This window comes from Schistocerca gregaria, chromosome 2 (assembly GCF_023897955.1).
Source record: "Schistocerca gregaria isolate iqSchGreg1 chromosome 2, iqSchGreg1.2, whole genome shotgun sequence".
Taxonomy (NCBI): Eukaryota; Metazoa; Arthropoda; class Insecta; order Orthoptera; family Acrididae; genus Schistocerca; species Schistocerca gregaria.
Window position 1 is genome coordinate 93,283,181 of NC_064921.1, and position 20,534 is coordinate 93,303,714.

A 20,534-nucleotide genomic window follows, 5' to 3' on the forward strand; every position below is an offset into this window, starting at 1 on the left:
TGCCCGCGAAAGGAAAAGGCCCCGAGTTCGATTCTCGGTCGGGCACACAGTTTTAATCTGCCAGGAAGTTCCACATCAGCGCACACTCCGCTGCAGAGTGAAAATCTCCTTCTGAATGCAGTTTAATGTTAAGTTAGTGGTACTCCCACATTCGAAGGACCGGATCGTTATGTGGAACGAGTAGGCAGTTGCTGTGGTTGCGCTGAGCAGGCCGTCAGCGGCTGGACGTAGACTATTTGAAGTGTGGAGGTGCGCTCGGCGCTTGCAGACGGCCCGGCGGGTGGGCGGTGCGCACGGCCCACGGCCACTATATACGGCGGGGCGGCCAGGTGACCGGCGACCCAGCGCTTCGCCGCCATGAAGCTGCTCCTGGCCGTAGCCGCGCTCTGCGCATGCGTGGTAGCAGTCCCCGTCCCAGAAGACAAGGGTAAGTCCAGAGCCACGTGGATGGCCTGCAACAGCAACCACGTCATCACGTGTCAAGTTGCACGGTAAAAGTACGAACTTTTACCCAAATCTCGAAGTAATCGGTGCGTTATGAGGACCATTAGGCATATAACTTTCGCTCGAGTTAACAGGTCAATGACGACGTGTTCAATATCTCCACGTTTGCGATATTTTTCTGTGACCGAGGCTTCCTCATTAGCCCGCATAATGGTGTCGGAAGTCTTTTTAGACACCAAGGCTCGTTTAGCTGCAAAGTAACAGTTTCAATGTGGATGCAGACCTCTTAACCTCCAGATACTATTTCCACGAACTTTTCATTATACTCGTAAAATTTATTGCTATATTACATAGTTCAGTTGGATGTAGACTTCTCATCCTCCAGATAAGATTTTTATGGACTTTTTATTATACTCGAAATATTTATGGTAACATTACAGCACATATTTTACGTCACTGTAGACCAAAATTACAGACGTGGGCAGACTGTCTCAGAGATTTTGTCACCAGTCAGAGTGTGATACTAATGCATAATGCAGATGACAGTAAAATTCTATACCCGTATATTGAGCGCTGAACTGAACTTGACTCTGCAGAACTCCAATCTTTGGTCTATTAATAAAAGCTGGCCTATATATGGCAAGTGGGAAACCTTGGAGTGAATACTGGTCAGATGAGTATGGCTTACCTATATCTCGAGCCACCATGAGCTTTTCAAGATTAATTGAGTTCAGTATTTAACATGTGGTAAATGAATATTTAGTGCTAAAATAATTCATGGAAATAAAAAAACTAAACAATACATATGTTTTCATATTACAAACATAGCTAGTAGATAACTACGACTTATATATAACTTAATTATAGCAAGCGACTATGGAGTTGTAATTTCAATATTGTACACGGGTGTCTCAATAACTCATTACTATTTTTGTGAAAATATTTTGCGTTTTATCGACATAAAGTTGCTAGAATCACTTTGGTGTCAAAAATCGACTTGCTTAACAGCATCAACGTACTAATGGTTCTACCTGTGGTAAGTTTATCTTACATAAACCTAGCATGGCAGTGTCTCTTGAAAACATATTATGTTTCCCAGAGACACTACCAGGCGAGGCTTATCTAACATAAACTTACCACAGATAGAGGAATAAGTACGCTGATGCTGTCAACCAAGTCGAATTCATAAATATTTAGGAAATCATGAATGAACTTTTCTAGAAATTTATGTTAATTAATGCTGGACATGACCTCTGACTAGCACTGTAGTGAACTGAAACTAAATGTTATGCGAAACATTCATAAAATCAAAGGTAGATAAGACTGTTTATGTGATTCCAACAAACGGTGGAGTGAAAGAAGATTCAACATGCTGCTATTATTTAGTTATTTCTCCAGTTACTAACAATTTCATTGTTACAGTATTGAAAATGTTTGTGGTGAGGAGAGTGATGACGTAGTGACTACTACCGGTCATTTCTAGTATATTGTATATCTTTTTTTTTTAAATTTTCGGCTGTTGTGTGGAAAAGATAGTTCTGTGTGCCCTGCGTGTCGATGGAAAAGAGTTATGAGGGGCTGAAAAGCAACAGCGGCGAGTTGCAACAGGAATGAGGAATGTAGCTTCGACACAGTATTTGTAAAGTCCTATAGTGCAAGAGGAATCACGGACGCAAAACATAACCGAATTTGTGCTTGGGAAATGTGATGTAGTCAAACACGCGATGAATGTAGACAACGTCTACGGGAACAGAGATTAGAGGAATTGTGTCAAGTGTGGCAGCAGTATCGCAAAACGATCGATTTTGAAATAATTGATGCTTATCTCTTCTTTGCGTTGATGTGTCTGTCAAAACTGAAAATTAAGCTAATTATTTACACTCATACTGTCCACCCTTTAATTTGTAGGATTTTCCGCGGGTAGAAAATGGGCACAAAAAGATGGATTTTCGTAAAGCATACACAGATAGAAGAAATTAGAGAATAGGGATTAGATCGGTGTTCTGTGATACCAACCCAGTTCTCATGCGTTCCAGCAGGGAAACAGGAAACGAAAGGTTTAGCGTGTTATTTATTCTTCTTGCCTAGACTGCTGCCTTCCATTATGCACTGCGTAAGCAGTGAGACTAGTGAAAACTGAGTTAGTATACACTCAGGTAACATATAAACAGTATACTACCCACTTCGATGTTCGACTGGTAAAGACATAAGAATGTGGGTGGGGGAGGGGAGTGGGTAAGGACGAATCCTAATGGAGTTTCCTCTGTTGAACGCCGCAATGATCGATGTATACTCAACCATCTTCGAAATCAGAACAGAGGGTTCTGAGTGGCTGACAGGCTCTCAGGTCGAACAAACGCTGCACGTCTGTAGTAATGTAGGTTACTTAGCTCCTTTGTTGAAGCAATTTTAATACCAGCTCGTTATATTTCTTCTCTTCTTTCTTGTTACCAAATGATTACAAGAAATCAATTATTGATTGTTGAGATGTGCGCTGATAAGAAATTTATTTAATTTCCTCAGTGTGCAAAGGTTATAAGTGCAGATATTTCTAATGATGACTAAGGTCGGTGTACTGAACAACATTACATCATTGCGTCATTTTCAGTCTTAAGTAGTACATTTGCGGTTGGTTAGTACCTCTGAGTACATGTGACAAGAGTAAGCCGTTAATGATTATTTTACCCTGGGCAACAGATCAGATGTTGAGGTACAGACAACTGGACACAAAACCTTTAGTCTATACTGACAGGCGTTGTTGACTTTGTGGCCCTGGTACGGCTATGCAGAAAACATCAAGTCGTAACGTTTGTGAAGTGCTTGTGGGAAGACAGTTCGACACACAGAAAAAACAACCAACAGACTAATATGTGTACATATTAAGGTGCTGATACTCCATATAAAAAGTATGTACACTTTTACCGATTAACATCCTGAGTATATGTGTGTGTTTAATTTTGTCTTGATTTGTTTTGTGAGGATACTGTTATCAATTTATTTGCCTGCAAGTTTTTATGAGTGACATGTTTGCCTATGTTTGTTGGATTGAGTTCAGATGAGTATTCCGTTGTTGCAGCTGATGGGGTGTTCCTGAAGAGACAGCTCCTGGTTCTGAAGCTGCTCAAACACATCGGCCAGCCCGTGGCAGACCCCGACCTCGTCAGCATCAAGAACTCTTATGTGCCGCTCAACAACCTAGAGAAGTACTCGGTAAGTTCAGAGGAATGAGGAGGTTCTCTGTGAATATGCCTGATAGAAATAGCAGGAGATCTTTGTAGACAAGAGGCAACTCAAGGTAATTTACCGACGAATGACAGAATTGTAGTGAGATTTCACGACAAATATCTCTTAAGTACACTTGCTACTACTCATCATCCACTAAAAGTACCTGTTTCCATCAAAATCGATATTGAATTGATACGTCTATGTGTTCGGTGGGACAGGATACAAGTTAGATTCACAAAGAATTTTTTCTAGAGAGTTGGGGGGGGGGGGGGGGGGAGAGGGTGGGGTGGTCGCAGTTGTCCACTCCTGCACCTGTCTGGTTCCGGCCTTGTTTATACTGATTTACTGCAGATGTAGAGCTCAGTATATCCAATTTTTTACCACCCTAAGTTGAGGGTTCTCATATCATTTGCAGCTGTAAATTAACAGATGTGTAACAGCGAAGATGTAATCAATGCAAAGGCTAGGATGAACACCACAATTCTTCACTATGCGTCTCCTATTAGAATTGTCATGATCTGGTCTCCGTACGACCTTGAACTGGCTCACCTAACGTGCTACATAGAGACCTACACGTTCTAGGTAAACACTGAAATTTTTACATTCGCGGAGCAGTTCTGTGTGTGAAATCAAGTGTTCAGTTGTAGAGGAATTTATGTGAGGGAGTGAAACTGTAGGTGCTGTCAACTTGCTGCGCAGAAACTGGCTAAACGAAACTTTCTTCTTGTTATTCTTAATATTTGGCTGTTACATTTTTGCCACCTATGCAGCGAACAATGGCAGAGCAGAAAAGTTTTATCACCACACGAGTCTAATCTGCTGAACTCTAATATTCTGTACCGAACATCAGATTAAATAATAGGTTTCTTTTTTGCCTGATCAACAGGTATCAGGAACGTAGCCTAGATTCAATATGTGTAGAGCAGTAAGGCGCCAGAGGAATCATGGAAGAGAACACGCGATGGGCGTAGACAGAGAACGTTGACAGGTGCAGAGTATTGAGGACTCATTCAAACATTCAATGAAAATTATGACGCAATTGTTTTCACAAGGATTCGGAGTTGTACATTCAAACTGTAATAATTACATTTCACATTGGGGGATTTCACATTGCGTGCCAATATATGAATTATGAAAGTAAAGTCCGTCAATGTTAATATGCTACACAAGGATCTGAATAAAACACAGGTAGAAATTTCTGAAAAATGGAGTCACATACATCAGATTTCCATTTCTTGACTTCGAAGTTTGCTGAGTGTTACAAAGTGGAAAATACTGTATCCTGTCTGAATATATATAAGAACTAAAACGGACAACATTCCTTCGTACTGAAGAGACTTGAATCAGTAATATTTACCTCAGGCTGCTGCGGACCAGTAAGTGCTGAACTCTCGACATCATACACATCATTGCTTTCAGTGTGGACATATTTCATCTCTCTGCTGAGACAATCCATTTCCCCATATAATGATATCTTTTATGTGAGCTGTTGATAGCTTCCAAGAATTTGTTTCCTCAAAGATTTAGGCAAAATTCAAAGTTAAATTTCTGCCGTTATACAAAGGAATCTATTATGGGACTTAACTACTTAGGTCACTACTACCTAACCTTACACGCTACTTAACCTAAATTACCCTAAGGGGCCGGCCGTAGTGGCCGAGCGGTTCTAGACGCTACAGTCTGGATGTGCATGATAATGACCGACTACCTAATGCACATGAAACTGCGCGCGGCACAGATGACAGTGATTTCAAGGGAAGCAGTGCATCCTTGCATAACTTCAGTGCCACAGAACTGGAAGACATAATATAAGAAATTTCAAACAAAGCGTCAACTTGACAACGCATAGCAAACTGCAGAATCGGTCAGAAAATTTGTAGTTCAGCTAGACAAAATTATTCTATCGTTCATTAAAGAATTTGTTTTCAACTCGTCAACTTGACGTTGCACAGTAAACTACGGAATCGGTCCGAAAATTTGTAGTTCAGCTAAACAAACGTACACCACCAGAATGAGATTTTCAGTCTGCAGCGGAGTGTGCGCTGATATGAAACTTCCTGTGTGCCGGACCGAGACTCGAACTCGGGACTTTTGCCTTTGGCGGGCATGTGCTCTACCAACTTTTTTATTTTTTAATCTCATTTTGTTCCTTTTCATTCGTTGTATCTGCTCGGGGCGGACGTCGCAAGACACACGTTTCAGCCGGCCGGGATGGCCGAGCGGTTCTAGGCCCTATAGTCTGGAATCGCGCGACCACTACTGTTGCAGGTTCGAATCCTGCCTCGGGCATGGATGTGTGTGATGTCCTTAGGTTGGTTACGTTTAAGTAGTTCTAGGTTCTAGGGGAATGATGACCTCAGAAGTTAAGTCCCATAGTGCTCAGAGCCATTTGAACCGTTTTTATCGTAAGGACAAACACACACACCTAGGCCCGTGGGAGGACTCGAAACTCCGCCGGAACCAGCCGCACAGTCCATGATTGCAGCGCCCTAGACCGCCCGGCTAATCCCGTGCGCCGAATGGGACACTCCTCCCTGCGGAGTGACTCTCGAGCAGAAACAGGAAGAAGTTGTGTGGAACTATGAAAAAATAAGCAAAATATACAAACTGAGTAGCCCATGCGCAAGATAGGCAACATCAATGGTGAACTGAACTCAGGAGCGCCGTGTTACCGTGGTTAGCGTGAGCAGCTGCGGAACGTGAAGTCCTTGGTTCAAGTCTTCCTTCAAGAGAAAAGTTTAATTTTTTATTTTCAGACAATTATCAAAGTTCAGGCACTCACACATAATCAACTACGCTCTCCAAAATTCCAGGACATGTTCAGATTTCTTTGGACATCTGCAGGATTTGGCGGTCTACTCACGGAAAAATAGGAAAACGTTAGAAACATATGTTTTGACAGAGCACAGGGAAAAGTGTGCGACTGTGAAACTGTTGGATTCATTTGTTGCAGTTTATGTGAGAAACTCTTATGTTTTCATCACTTTTTTGGGAGTAATTATCACATCCACAAGAAAACCTAAATCGGGCAAGGTAGAAGAATCGTTTTACCCATTCGCTGAGTGTACTAGTTAGGTGGGTCGACAACATATTCCTGTCATCTGACGCACATGCCCTTACCAGTGTCGTATGGAATATATCAGACGTGTTTTCCTGTGGAGGAATCGGTTGGCGTGTGACCTTGCGATCAAATGTTTTCGGTTCCGATTGGAGAGGCACTTCCTTTCGTCTACTAATCGCAAGGTTTTGCGGTGTGGTCGCAAAACACAGACACTAAACTTATTACAGTGAACAGAGACGTCAATGAACGAATGGACAGATCATAACTTTGCGAAAATAAAGAAAAACTTTTCGCTCGAGGGGAGACTTGAACCAAGGACTTTTGTTCCGCAGCTGTTCACGCTAACCGAGGAACCACGGCGTTCCTGAGCTCAGATTGTCCTTGATGTTGCCTATCTTGCTCATGGACTACTCAGTTTGTATATTTTGCTTATTTTTTTCATAGTTACACACAACTTCTTCCTGTTTTCTCGATTGATCTGTGTTCAGTTTTTCAAGGCGTATCCACTGCGCTCCTGAGCTCAGATTATCCTTGATGTTGCCTATCTTGCTCATGGACTACTCAGTTTGTATATTTTGCTTCTTTTTTCATAGTTACACACAACTTCTTCCTGTTTTCTCGATTGATCTGTGTTCAGTTTTTCAAGGCGTGTCCACTGTGCCAACATAACTAAATCTGAAGGGGGTGCGATGAGGAGGTTCCTTTGTGAGCAGTGCGGCAGAGGACTGAGTACGTCGGGAGGTGCATCGATGGTTGAGACCTCGGCCGTGTGTGCCCGCAGGACCCGGAGGCGGTGCGGCGGTGCTGCAGCTACGTGTCGACCGGGCGGTCGCTGGCGAGGAACGCGGTGTTCAGCCTGTTCGACGAGCGCCACCGCGAGGAGATGGTGGCCGTGTTCGAGGCGCTGTACGCGGCGCGCGACTTTGACGCGCTGCTGGGCACGGCCCTGTTCCTGCGCGACCGCCTCAACCCGCGCCTCTTCCTGTACGCGCTCAGCGTGGCGCTGCTGCACCGCCGCGACTGCCGCGGCCTCACGCTGCCGCCGGCCTACGAGATCACGCCGCACATGTTCCTCACCACCGACGTCGTGCGCCGAGCCTACCAGGCCAGGATGCGGCTCGTGAGTACACGCTCCTTAGTATCTTTTAACGGAGGGTAGGACGTCAAACGGGCCGACTTGGAGCAGGAGAGGCACCGCAGGACATTTCATGTTCCACTGTCTATGTTGTTGTTGTGCTCTTCAGTCCTGAGACTCGTTTGATGCAGCTCTCCATGCTACCCTATCCTGTGCAAGTTTCTTCATCTCCCAGTACCTACTGCAACCTACATCCTTCTGTATCTGCTTAGTGTATTCATCTCTTGGTCTCCCTCTACGATGTTTACCCTCCACGCTGCGCTCCAATACTAAATCGGTGATCCCTTGAAGCCTCACAACATGTCCTACCAACCGGTCCTTCTTCTTGTCAAGTTGTGCCACAAACTCCTCTTCTCCCCATTTCTATTCAATACCTCCTCATTCGTTATGTGATCTACCCATACTTCAGCATTCTTCTGTAGCACCACATTTCGAAAGCTTCTATTCTCTTCTTGTCCAAACTATTTAACGTACATGTTTCACTTCCATACATGGCTACACTCCATACAAATACTTTCAGAAATGACTTCCTGACGCTTAAATCTATACTCGATGTTAACAAATTTCTTCAGAAACGCTTTCCTTGCCATTGCCAGTCTACATTTTATATCCTCTCTACTTCGACCATCATCAGTTATTTTGTTACCCAAATAGCAAAACTCCTTTACTACTTTAAATGCCTCATTTCCTAATCTAATTCCCTCAGCATCACCCGACTTAATTCGACTACATTCCATTATCTTCGTTTTGCTTTTGTTGATGATCCACTGTCTATACTTGTACAGTGGCTATGCTTGTACAAATAAATTTATAAAACTTTGTCAGCATGACTAGAAAGGATTCAGAATTCATACTAGTAGCAATGGAAGTTGTAAAACACAACGAAATAATTTTTTTTACATGTGAAATTTTTTTTGCATATGAAATTTCATAATTTTTTTCCACCTACTAGTGGCAACATTTGTTGCTATAGGTACCCTTTTCTTCATAAGTAAGAGAGATTCTGCGATGAATTTTGCGCAGCATACAAACCATAATTAAAGGTGTATGTAACTCTAGAACTTTTCAAATCTATTAAAAACTGTGGTAAAAATTGAGGTAATTAACTACAAAAATTGTGTTTTTTCTAAACATGAAGTTTAAAATACAACAGCTCATTCGTTTTTGCACAAATTAAATAAATTCTAGAGTTTTATACACCTGTAAGTATGGTATGTATGCTGTGCAAAATTCATCTACATCTACATCCATACTCCGCAAGCCACCTGACGGTGTACTTTGAGTACAATACGCATGCATTCAACAATCAACTTATGTTTCGTTCAGAAATCAAGTTAGAATGTGTTCGAAAATGTTCTAAAACCAACAGAGATGTTTTTCAAAATTATGTGAATAATCGATAGACCAAACTAACTTATGAAGAAAAATGTACATATAGCAGCAAGTGCAGCCATTAGTAAGAGAAAAAAAATGATGAAATTTCACACGTAAAAAAAAATATTTTGCTATTTTTTCGAACTTCCACTGCAATGGGTGTGAATCCTGAATCCTTCCTTGTCATCCTGACAAAGTTTTATGAATTTATTTGTAAAAGTATAGACACTGGAAATTAAAATGTCCTGTGGTGCTTCTCCTGCTCCAAGTCGACCAGTTTGACGTCCTACCCCCCTTAAGTATCTTTCCAAATCCTCCTCCTTAGACAACAAGGCAGGCCAGTTCAGAGGTCATATGCTGTTTGCACCCTCACACGTGCTTTATTTATTTTCCGGAAAAATGAACAGTGATACATTATTACAGAAAGAAACAACAATTTTATCTTTACCAGCCACTAACTATTTATTTACACAACGTGTTTCGGAGGTTTCACCCTCCTTTTCATATATGTGATATTTATCAACAAAAATCCAACTGATGATGGAGCTTTAAACCTACGATACGAACTGTGCAAATACACTATTGACCATTAAAATTGCTACACCACGAAGATGACGTGCTACAGACGCGAAATTTAACCGACAGGAAGAAGATGCTGTGCTATGCAAATGATTAGCTTTTCAGAGCATCCACACAAGATACGCGCCGGTGGTGACTCCTACAACGTGCTGACACGAGGGAAGTTTCCAACCGATTGCTCATACACAAACAGCAGTTCACCAGCACTGCCCGGTGAAACGTTGATGAGATGTATAAGGAGGAGAAATGCGCACCATCCCGTTTCCGACTTTGATAAATGTCGGATTGTAGCCTATCGCAATTGCGGTATATCGTATCGCGACATTGTTGCTCGCGTTGGTCGAGATCCAGTGACTGTTAGCACAATATGGAATCGGTGGGTTCAGGAGGCTGGATCCCAACGTCCTCGCATCACTAGCAGTAGAGATGACAGGCATCTTATCCCATTGGCTGTAACGCATCGTGCAGCCACGTCGCGATCCCTGAGTCAACAGATGGGGACGTTCGCAAGACAACAACCATCAGCACGAACAATCCGATGACATTTGCAACAGCATGGACTATCAGCTCGGAGACCATGGCTGCGGTTACCCTGGACGCTGCATCACGGAACGGATGGTGTATATTCAACGACGAAAGTGGGTGCACGAATGGCAAAACGTCATAGTTTCGGATGAATCCAGGTTCTGTTTACAGTATCACGATGGTCGCATCCGTGTTTAGCGACATTGCGGTGAACACACATTGGAAGCATGCATTCCTCATCGCCATACTGGCGTATCAACGGGCGTGATGGTATGGGGTGCCAACGGTTCGCATCGACGTCACTTTGAACATTGCACGTTACATTTCAGATGTGTTACGACCCCGACTCTACCCTTAATTCGGCCCCTGCGAAACCCTACATTTCAGCAGTATAATGTACACCTGCACGTTGCAGGTTCTGTACGGGCCCTTTCTGGATACAGAAAATGTTCGATTCTTGCCCTGGCCAGCACATTCTCCAGATTTCTCACCAACTGAAAACGTCTGGTCAATGGTGGCCGAGCAATTGGCTCGTCACAATACCCCAGTCACTACTCTCGATGAACTGAGGTATCGTGTTGAAGCTGCATGGGCAGCTGTACCTGGAAACGCCATCCAAGCTCTGTTTGACTCAATGCCCAGGCGTATCAAGGCCGTTATTACGGCTAGAGGTTGTTTTTTTGGATACTGATTTCTCAGGATCTAGGCGCCCAAATTGCTTGAAAATGTAATCACATGTCAGTTGTAGTATACCATATTTGTCCAACGAAAACCCCTTTATCATACGCATTCGTACAAGTGGGAGAAGTGAAAAAAAGTCTCACGTCTCAAGGACGAATGGTTACATATGCTGCAGAAATCAGAAAGATAACTGGAAGAAAACGTCCTTCAATGATACTAACAATTTGATAATGGAGTTTATATAATGGTGTACAACGTTACAAAGATGTGAATGTTGGGCCCAGGGAAGAATGGAGACGAACTGGAAGCACTCGAAATATTTTACAACTGTTGGATAGAAATCCACAAGATGTCGAGGTACTAGATCGAATGTGAGAGGACAGAAATGTGTTGTAAAACGTTACCGTGAGAGCTTGTCAAGCCTCTGGAACCACATTCTGGAGGAGAGACGCAAATATTGCTTCCGCTCAGTCCTGGAATGGCCCCTTAAAAAAAATCTGCTGCCGTCTCCTTCGCCCAGGGCTGCAAAACTCAGCCAGTGGTCTACCTCTATGATCTCGCTGAGAACGACACGTCCTAACCTATCGTTTGCTTGAAAGTTCGGATATAACTTGCTAAGATAATCATAACTAATACTCGAATAGGACAACAGTATTGTCAATTTACGACGGCAAGTCAAAAACTAAAGGGACTTTTGAGAAAAGGAATGTTTATTCTATTGATAGAAAACAGAACGCTCTTTGCCCTATGTTCCAAAGGTTTTTTGATTCCGGAGGCAAGAAAGTTTTTTGATTGCATCTGTAATCAATAATGCACCCCATCCTCCTTCTTACCCTGAATCCTTCCATCAATGATGTTAATATATGGAAATCGTATGGAGCCAGGTCAGGGCGGTATGGCGGGTGTTCCAGTAATTCGAATACTAACTCCTTTATTGTTTCGTCCGTCCGCTTGGCAAACTGTGGTCGAGTGTTATCTTGCTGCAGTATTCCGCAACGCTTGTATCTGACTACAATTTTCAGTTTAGTTCGCAACACATGACAATAGTTCTCTATGTCTCTGTCGGTCCATTATGGCCTGGGTGACATCGGCTGGTACGTATTTCTTGATTCCTGCGTCGCGATAAACATCTGTCACCACAGTGCGTTTGCTTCCAACGAATAATACCCGCAGGTTTGACACCTTCTGCAAACAAACAGTGAATTACTGTTCTCCGTTCATCCTTGGTGCAGATCGACAATGGAGCTGCCATGTTTAACGCTGTTCAACAATACTGCGACTAACGCGGGAATAAGAGTGACACGTTGAATAGAATTGTTATAGACGAAGATACTTCAGCCCTGAATACCAGCAGTGTTACCAACAACCAAAGCGAGAAATTGCAAAAGTCTCTTTACTTTCTGACTTCCCCTTGTATATACGTACATTAATCTATATCCTACAATTTTTGTGTTACATGTCATACACCAAATGTTAATTATTATTTGCAGAAACCAACCATCATCCCCATGAAATTTACTGGCTCGGTGAACAACCCGGAACAGAGGGTAGCGTACTTCGGCGAGGACTTGGGCATGAACTCGCACCATCAGCATTGGCACATGGACTTTCCCTTCTGGTGGAAGCCAACGTACGACCAGCCCAAGGACCGCAAGGGAGAGCTCTTCTTCTACATGCACCACCAAATGACCGCCAGGTATGTGTTTCAGAACATGCAGTAATAAAGCAAGGTTGCCTCCCTTTATGACGTTTACAGTGTTGGCTGCATACCGTGCAGCATATCAACTTGGCTCTCACATACGAGAAACATGTTTCCAAAATTCCTCATTACTTTTCTTGCTCTTAAAGTTCGCTTGTCTGCCCGACTGAACTGCGAATAAAAGTTTGAACCCTTTTGACCCTAGTCGCATACACACAATTTATTAAATTCCAGGCTTAGCAGCCTATGTCCAAGTAGGTTTGTTGTGCTGACGTTTCGTACGAAGCAACATGTCAAATTTTCTAGTACCAGATTTACAACTATTTAAACTCATGCTATTATCATTCCATGATATTTACAGACAGTTTCAAGTTCTCGTGTGATCAAATCAATCTGGGACAAAACGTCGACAGCAAGTCTCTCTTTGATCACACTGCAGGTTTTTCGCACCTGGAAGCTTCGTAGGACTGTTATTGGAATACACCCTGTGTTTTCAGTTATACGTGAATTTTCTTTACGACAAATCGAAAATTTACAAAGTAACCTAATGTCAAGCGCCCATTCTCATTTTGAGCTGTTTTATTGAATGGTTATCTAGAAAATTAAATTTTATCCACATGACATCTGACTCACCTAGTTCAGCCTAGTCACATCGCTTTCATATATAAATCAGTTACCCGTCACACACAAAGCGACGATCCTTCAGAGGATACTTTTCCAATGTCGTTACTGGACTATGTGTTAGTTTGCGTTATAATATCAGTGGAAGGAATCAGCACATTAATTTGTGTTTATAAAATTCACACAGTCTAATGGTGAATACTTTTAATATTGAATAAGTAGCCCTTTCATCTTGACAAATTGAAATTGGACACTGTTGCTTCTTACATTAAAACTGAGCCATCTCGGAAGTCATGAAACTCTAGCTAGTGGATCAAAACGGATCACTAATTTTCCTTTCAGAGTAGCGGCAGGTGGCTTAGCCATCTCGGCTGTTATACAAACATTCTGGTTTTTATTACAAGCTCAGCTGTTTTCAGATGTGTACCATTTTTCAGTGTTTCTCCTACCGACCTAATTTTATGTCGTCACCCACTGCGGGTACAAAAATGATGGCGTTGTTTAAACATACATTTTTTTAAATGTCAAAACTACAAGAAAAGTTCCGATAGTGATATGTCCGGAAACCAATTCCTGTAGAGATGTGGGCCGATGCCGATCCGCAATTCAGAGTTTTTATTTTAATGCCAGATGATGCAAGAGTCACAAAAGATGCAACAGTAAATTACCGCAATACTCACGCGTAGACAGGTGCAAATCCTCGAGCAGTCATGCACTTAAGGCATCAGGATTGGTTGAGTATTTATGTAAGGGTAGGAATTATGATGATGATGAATTTTGGTTTGTGGGGCGTGGTTGTCAGCGCCCGTAAAAATTCCCAACCTGTTCACACTCCAGTCTCGCCACTTCCTGAATGGAGATGAAAATGAGGAGAACAACACCCAGTCCCTGGGTGGAGAAAATCCCTGACGCGTCTGGGAATCGAACCAAGGACCCCGTGATCCAGAGGCATTTGGTGGTGAGTTCCTATGGGACCAAACTGCTGAGGGTTGCATTTGTTCGGGGCGGACGTCCCATGACACCACGTTCATCGCTGATCCCTTCCCTCAGCTTTTCTTTTATTACAGAGTGCAGCTAAACGTCTCACCAAACACGCTGAGCTATCGTGCCGGCGCGACTATATCACGAGCTGTGGACGACAGGAATTATCGGTGACGAACTGATGGGGCCATAAACTTCTACAAAAAGATTGTCAGATGCTATGTAACACAGACTTCTACGCGATGAATCACCACGCTGTTGGAGAACGTTACCTTTGCGTAAAGTCAGCGACTGCGATTTAGTGACGGTGGAACACCACCCGATTTTCTACGGTTCGTGTGACAGTACCTGAACGCAACGTTTCATAGGTGACGGATTGGTCTAGGAGGTCCAGTAGCATTGCTTTCCCGTTCCCCGAACATGAATCCGTTAGATTTCCGGTTACGGTGACATTTAAAGGCGCTGGTATACGTTCAAAACCATTGACAAGGGGGCTGAAGTTACAGAAGTGTTTGACCAATGCACGTGACGCAATCCCAGTGGAGTTAGGTGTATTTGAAAGCAGTACGTAGTTCACTGTGAAGAAAAGCTAAAGGTTGTGTCAGAATAGGTAGTAAACACATCCAGCACTGTCTATAGTATCTACTTCCGCATAGCAGACAGATGTGTATTATGGGCCATATCTTAGCAAATATTGGGTTTCCGGGTGTATCACTATAGGAATTTTCTTTTAGGTTTGACGCGTACTGCAGCCATAGAAATATGCGACACGTCTTTTAAACAACCTGTAACATATTGCACAGAACATTGCTCTACACCCGGATCGAATCCGCCCGGCGGGTTAACGACGAGGGCCAATGTGCCGGCCAGCCTGGATGTCGTTTTTAAGCGGTTTTCCACATCTCGCTAGGTGAATACGGGGCTGGTCCCCATATTCCGCCTCAGTTACACGACTCGCAGACATCTGAACACATTCGCACTGTTCCATGGATTACACTCGATGCAGACAGTTGGGGTACACTAATTCCGTCCCAGGGGGGTATGGGGTGGCGGCAGGAAGGGCTTCCGGCCACACCTTAAACATTAAAATGCCAAATCCGATTAACGATGGCTGACCCTGCGTACCTGCGGGACAAGGTTCAAGCGATAGATAGATAGATCGATTGCTGTACACGGACTGATTCGAAACTTGCAAACGACACATCACCAAGCTCAGCTGATCGTATGATTGTTAAACAGCTACGGGGGAAAACGGACCTGACATTCAGTAAAATTGTGGCTGTGTCACCGGACATTGAAAAAAAGCGGCCCTGCAGAATCTCGTCAGCCGTGAGGCAAAGTGAACGAGAGAACTCTTTGTGGTGCAGATTCGACGCCGAGCGGCTGTCCAATGACCTGCCGCCGGTGCGGCCGCTGGGCTGGTACGAGCAGATCGAGGAGGGATTCGCGCCGGGCGCCATGTACGAGAACGGCCAGGAGTTCCCCATGCGGCCCGACCGCGTCAGCTTCCGCGACCTGCCCTGGCTGCGCATCTCCAGCATGCAGGCCTACGAGGACCGCATCCGGGACGCCATCGCTGCCGGATTCGTCAGAACGGTAAGAACTGATACGAAACACGCTGTACAGTGTATGCTGTGATGTTAAAGAGAATCGTCTTTGGAAGTTTTGGAGCTCTGTTCAGTGCACTATACTCGTGAGGTGACATAATCTCCAAGCACTAACCGAGCCCAACGTTGCTTAACTTCCTTGGTCGGGCGAAAACGCATCAAGGCCGTTGAGCAATATGTTAAACAAAAATATGGAAAAAATCATTTTGAAAGTAATATCTTATTATTTTAATTACTGACTGCATGAAAATATGTGTAATTCGCAACAAACTAAAATTTGGTGCAAATCGACGATAAAATAAGAACTCCTTCATTTGTAGCCTGTGAACAGTACTATTAATGTACAATTTTCAACATGGCTGTGAGGCAGCAGCCGCACAAAAATATGATTTGTATAATACAGATAACCAGTTACAAGAATGTGTAACTGACCTGGTTCCGACAAGGACTACGGCTGTCTTCGTCAGTGAAAACAAAATCAATCACATGTAGTGACAGATGAAAACAGATTTAAGAACAAACTGGTCTCGGCATATAAAATAACTCCTTAAAATCATATTGTGGCAGTTCAGTACACCGGCATGCAACGTGCTACACATGTAGCTATAAGTTTTACTGAGAAGTACCATTGTTACGTCAGTTCCAATACTTATAATTTTTACATGGTATTAAGTATGACTTTAAGAAGTTATTTCATACGACGAGAGCATTTTTCTCGTAAATCTGTGTTCATATGTCACTCTATATAACTGATTTTAGTTTTGCTGATGAAGACACCCATAATCGGGGTCGAACAAGGCCAAGTTAAAACTTGTTGCAACAGGATTGCTGTAGTATACAATTATACTACTGATGTACATAATTTTTTCATTTAACACTGGGAAATTACCATATATGCATTAAGTTCTAATTTCTCTTCATGCGGTTGTTATTTTAAAATGATGTATTTCTGTTAAAGCAGTTTGATCAATATTTGTTAATTAACATTTCCATTTCACAATAGCTTAAAAGCAAAATGGAGTTGGCAAGTAACGAGATTCGACTCCAGCAGTGAACTAACATCGTGCTACACAGCCAATAGTGACTACGATAAGAACTTAAGAAAGGGCTAAAGGGCTATACATGACAACGCTCGGAAACCTCCTTATCTTCAAACGAGAACTGCGACATACTGAAACTTCCTGGCAGATTAAAACTGTGTGCCGGACCGAGACTCGAACTCGGGACCTTTGCCTTTCGCTGGCAAGTGTTCTTGCAACATACTGCTTTAAAAATTGATGGCCGGGCATTGACCTTCTAGATCCATAAGTTTGAAGAAAATCGAAGACCCCAGTACGTAGCTGCGCCTTGTTGCGTTCCCACTGAGCTTTCCGAGCAATCCTTCTGAAACATCTCAAACTTTGCACTTACTACATTCCCAACTTCACTAATGGAGTAGATTAATATTTCTGTCAGTATGCAGAAGATTTCATATTAAGAGGTGGTGATAGTAAACACACTGTGTTTCCTGTCTTGTAAGCATGTCTTCTACACTCAGCCGGATCCTAGGTTTGAAACGATCAATGGGAAGGGTGCGGTTAAAGGGAAAAATTAACACCTGTTTATTCCTCGTGTCTTGTTGTTAACTTCGCTTTATACTTAGTACTAAAAATGAAGCTAACTGAGTGAATACATTATGAAGCTTACGCAGACAGATATCACCTTCCTAATTGATGCTGCCCTCTCTTGAGAATGAGCACTAAAAAATGAGAAAACCACTTTCCTTCTCTTCCCACTTTTTACCGTAAAATTTCAGTCTATAATCAACTCTCCAAAAAAGTTATAGAGAAAGGAGAGACTGTGATTTTGTGTTGCATTTTTTGTTTTGTCTAGTAGCATTTCGAAGTATGTTTCCCATCCCTGCCAAACTCGCAGAGAACTTTGATACATGAGTATTAAGTGTTGATCCCTCTAGACTCTGACTGGAATTGGTTCCCACAACGTAATTTATTCAAGACACTGACTTAAACGGTATACAGACGTTGAAGTTAAAGTATGGATTTGATTTTTTACATGCTGCCGTCGCAGATTAATGAATCTGACAAATGAGAGTGTCTGAGACATCAGTTGTGACACCAGAAAATACATAAGACTGATGATACATCAGATTTCTTTGTTTCCATTATTCTCTACATTTATGGAAAATATTTATCTCTTAAACTCTTTAATTTACTATCTGAGGACGTAAAAGTAAGCAATTATTGAACGTGTTTTAATTACGTCCTTGGAACTACAAAGTATGCATATTTTTGTCACCAAAGTAGTTGCAATGACGGAATTAAAACACTCTCAATAAGTATAAAGCGACTGCCGGCAGTACGATCAAACAAATGAAGAATTTAAAAGTACGCACACAGGATGATTTTTTCGCCGTGTACGAAATCTAGAGCTTGATCGACAAAAGGATACGGAACAAAAATGTCTAATGAACTTATGTTCGGAAATGCATAGTTTCGATGCTAGAGACCATTTATTCAGACATATTTTGTTACAGAGACTGCGGTCTAATACGTTCTGTACGACGCATTCACAGTTACCTCTTAGAGGGTGGTATTGTTCCTCATACGTCATGCCGTAGCGCCCTCTCCTCCCATAGTAATTAGTAATGTTGTGTCCGATTCACTTCTCTTGCTGACTCACTTTGCAGTGGATGTGACACAGCGTTGTACACAATGGGTCCGTATTCGAATTGAGAGCGTGCCGACAGAGGGTTTACTTACGGAAAGGCAAATGGCAACTGGCGGCAGGCAGCAAGGTTGTATCACGAGACCTGTCCATACCAAGAACAACCACACCACAGGATTCAATGTTTGCGACAGTGTTTCGCCCCTTGTCTGAGACAGGGCGTCAGGAAACAGGAAGTCATGAAGGACGCATCCGAAATGCTCGGACACCAGACTTGGAGGAAAATATGATTAACACTAGCGACAGACTTTCCACTTCGGGAGCAGTTTTATCACTACTTTCTTCACCAACAACCATGGTTCCCGGATTTGTGTCATCCATCCTACTCACAGATGAGGCCACCTTTACGCGGAGTAGTGTCTTCAGCATTCATAACAGTCATCTGTGAGATGGTATGCAGAACCCCTGTCGTATGGTGACAGCGAATCATCAGCATCTGTGCAGCCAGAGTGTGTGGGCCGAGATAACTGGCTGCCGTATTTTGGGACCAGTCTTCCTTCCACGTCACCTAACAGGCCGGAACTATCGGCGTTTCTTGCGGGTGACTTTGCCTCCCCTGCTGAAAAAAGTGCCATTGATGATTCGAAATGTTAGATGGCTGTTACACATTTCAACCCGTGCGATTTTTAGTTATGGGGCCATGTCAAAAGTATCATGTATACAAAGACCATTCCTGATGTGGAAACAATGGAGCAGCATATTTATGCCGCCTTCGAAGCTGTTCCGATGCAGTTTGGTCAATGTGAACGTGTGAGACAGAACATGCTAAAGAGTGTACCCACATACGTAGAGGCACATAGAAACCATTTTCAATACGTAATGTAACTAAGGCTGCATCGTACAACGCTTATTAGACCGCAGTCTCTGTAACAATGTATGATTGAATAAATGGTCTCTAGCGTGGATGCCATGTATTTCCGAAAGTAAGTTCATTAGACCTTCTTTGTTCCGTATCCTCTCATCGAACAATCCCTAGAGTTTGTACACGGTGGAAAAATCACCCTGTATAAAATTACAAGTTACTGTTCAATATTAGAATTTTTCTGAAGTTAATAAGTCGGATTTCACAAATGGATGAGTATTTGTGGAAGACGTGAGATCGACCCCCCCTACTGCCATAGCAACAGCTAATTTAAGTATTGACTTTTGCCCTAAATTTGACATTAAGCACCAGAAAAATGGTTTGTTGATCGTAGGTCCCACTTAGTAAGCTGTCAAATTACGTCTTAGTAACATTTTGAAGAACTGGTGACACTGAATAGCTCTGTTTGAGATTGCGAGGAGACAAGTGTTGCCTGAGAAGTCAAACACTGTTGAACATTTTTAGAGCTAAAATTCATCGCCTCATGCAAGCAAGTATAAAAATAATGTTGCAATACAGTGACACAGAAAAATATTTACTAAATAACTGAAATTTAATTATACTGTTCATTCAAAACTTATGAAGGTGTTGAGAAAAATGCTTGGCAAACAAGCTACATTATTTCACAACCATCCACAGGCCTTCCGAGGTCTCTATCAAAATCACAGTAATGCAAATTTGCAATCAGAAAGTCGAAGCCAGAGTAACTTATCAAAGATATCGACTGTAAAAAAAATTCATAATTATAGTAGCTTTCTATTTATATTAATGGTTAATACTAAGGTACTAATACTGCTTTATTGAAGCAGTTAAAGTGACTGGAGTAACCATACGAAACAAATATAATCAAATTAGTGTTCCTTACTTGGTGAAAATTTCGGAATATGAAATTAAGATTGCATGAATAAAGGCTGTTGCAGTTTCCCTAGTGCTGTGATACAATTAGTGCTGTTGGCCTGGCGAAATAATTTATGACCTCCAAACGCTGAAAAATTGTAAAGCAGAAACGTCCATCT

General features: G+C 42.5%; 1 protein-coding gene across 1 annotated transcript in view; it reads left to right on the top strand.

Moving 5' to 3' along the window:
- Positions 1–319: 319 nt before the first annotated feature.
- Positions 320–20,534, top strand: part of LOC126336414 (hemocyanin-like) — a 49,154-nt gene continuing 28,939 nt past the window's right edge. The window contains exons 1-5 of the mRNA XM_050000105.1: positions 320–427; positions 3,521–3,654; positions 7,512–7,850; positions 12,515–12,720; positions 15,693–15,921. Of these exons, the coding sequence (XP_049856062.1) occupies positions 358–427; positions 3,521–3,654; positions 7,512–7,850; positions 12,515–12,720; positions 15,693–15,921 (978 nt within the window). The 5' untranslated portion in view covers positions 320–357. The remainder of the gene's footprint in view (positions 428–3,520; positions 3,655–7,511; positions 7,851–12,514; positions 12,721–15,692; positions 15,922–20,534) is intronic.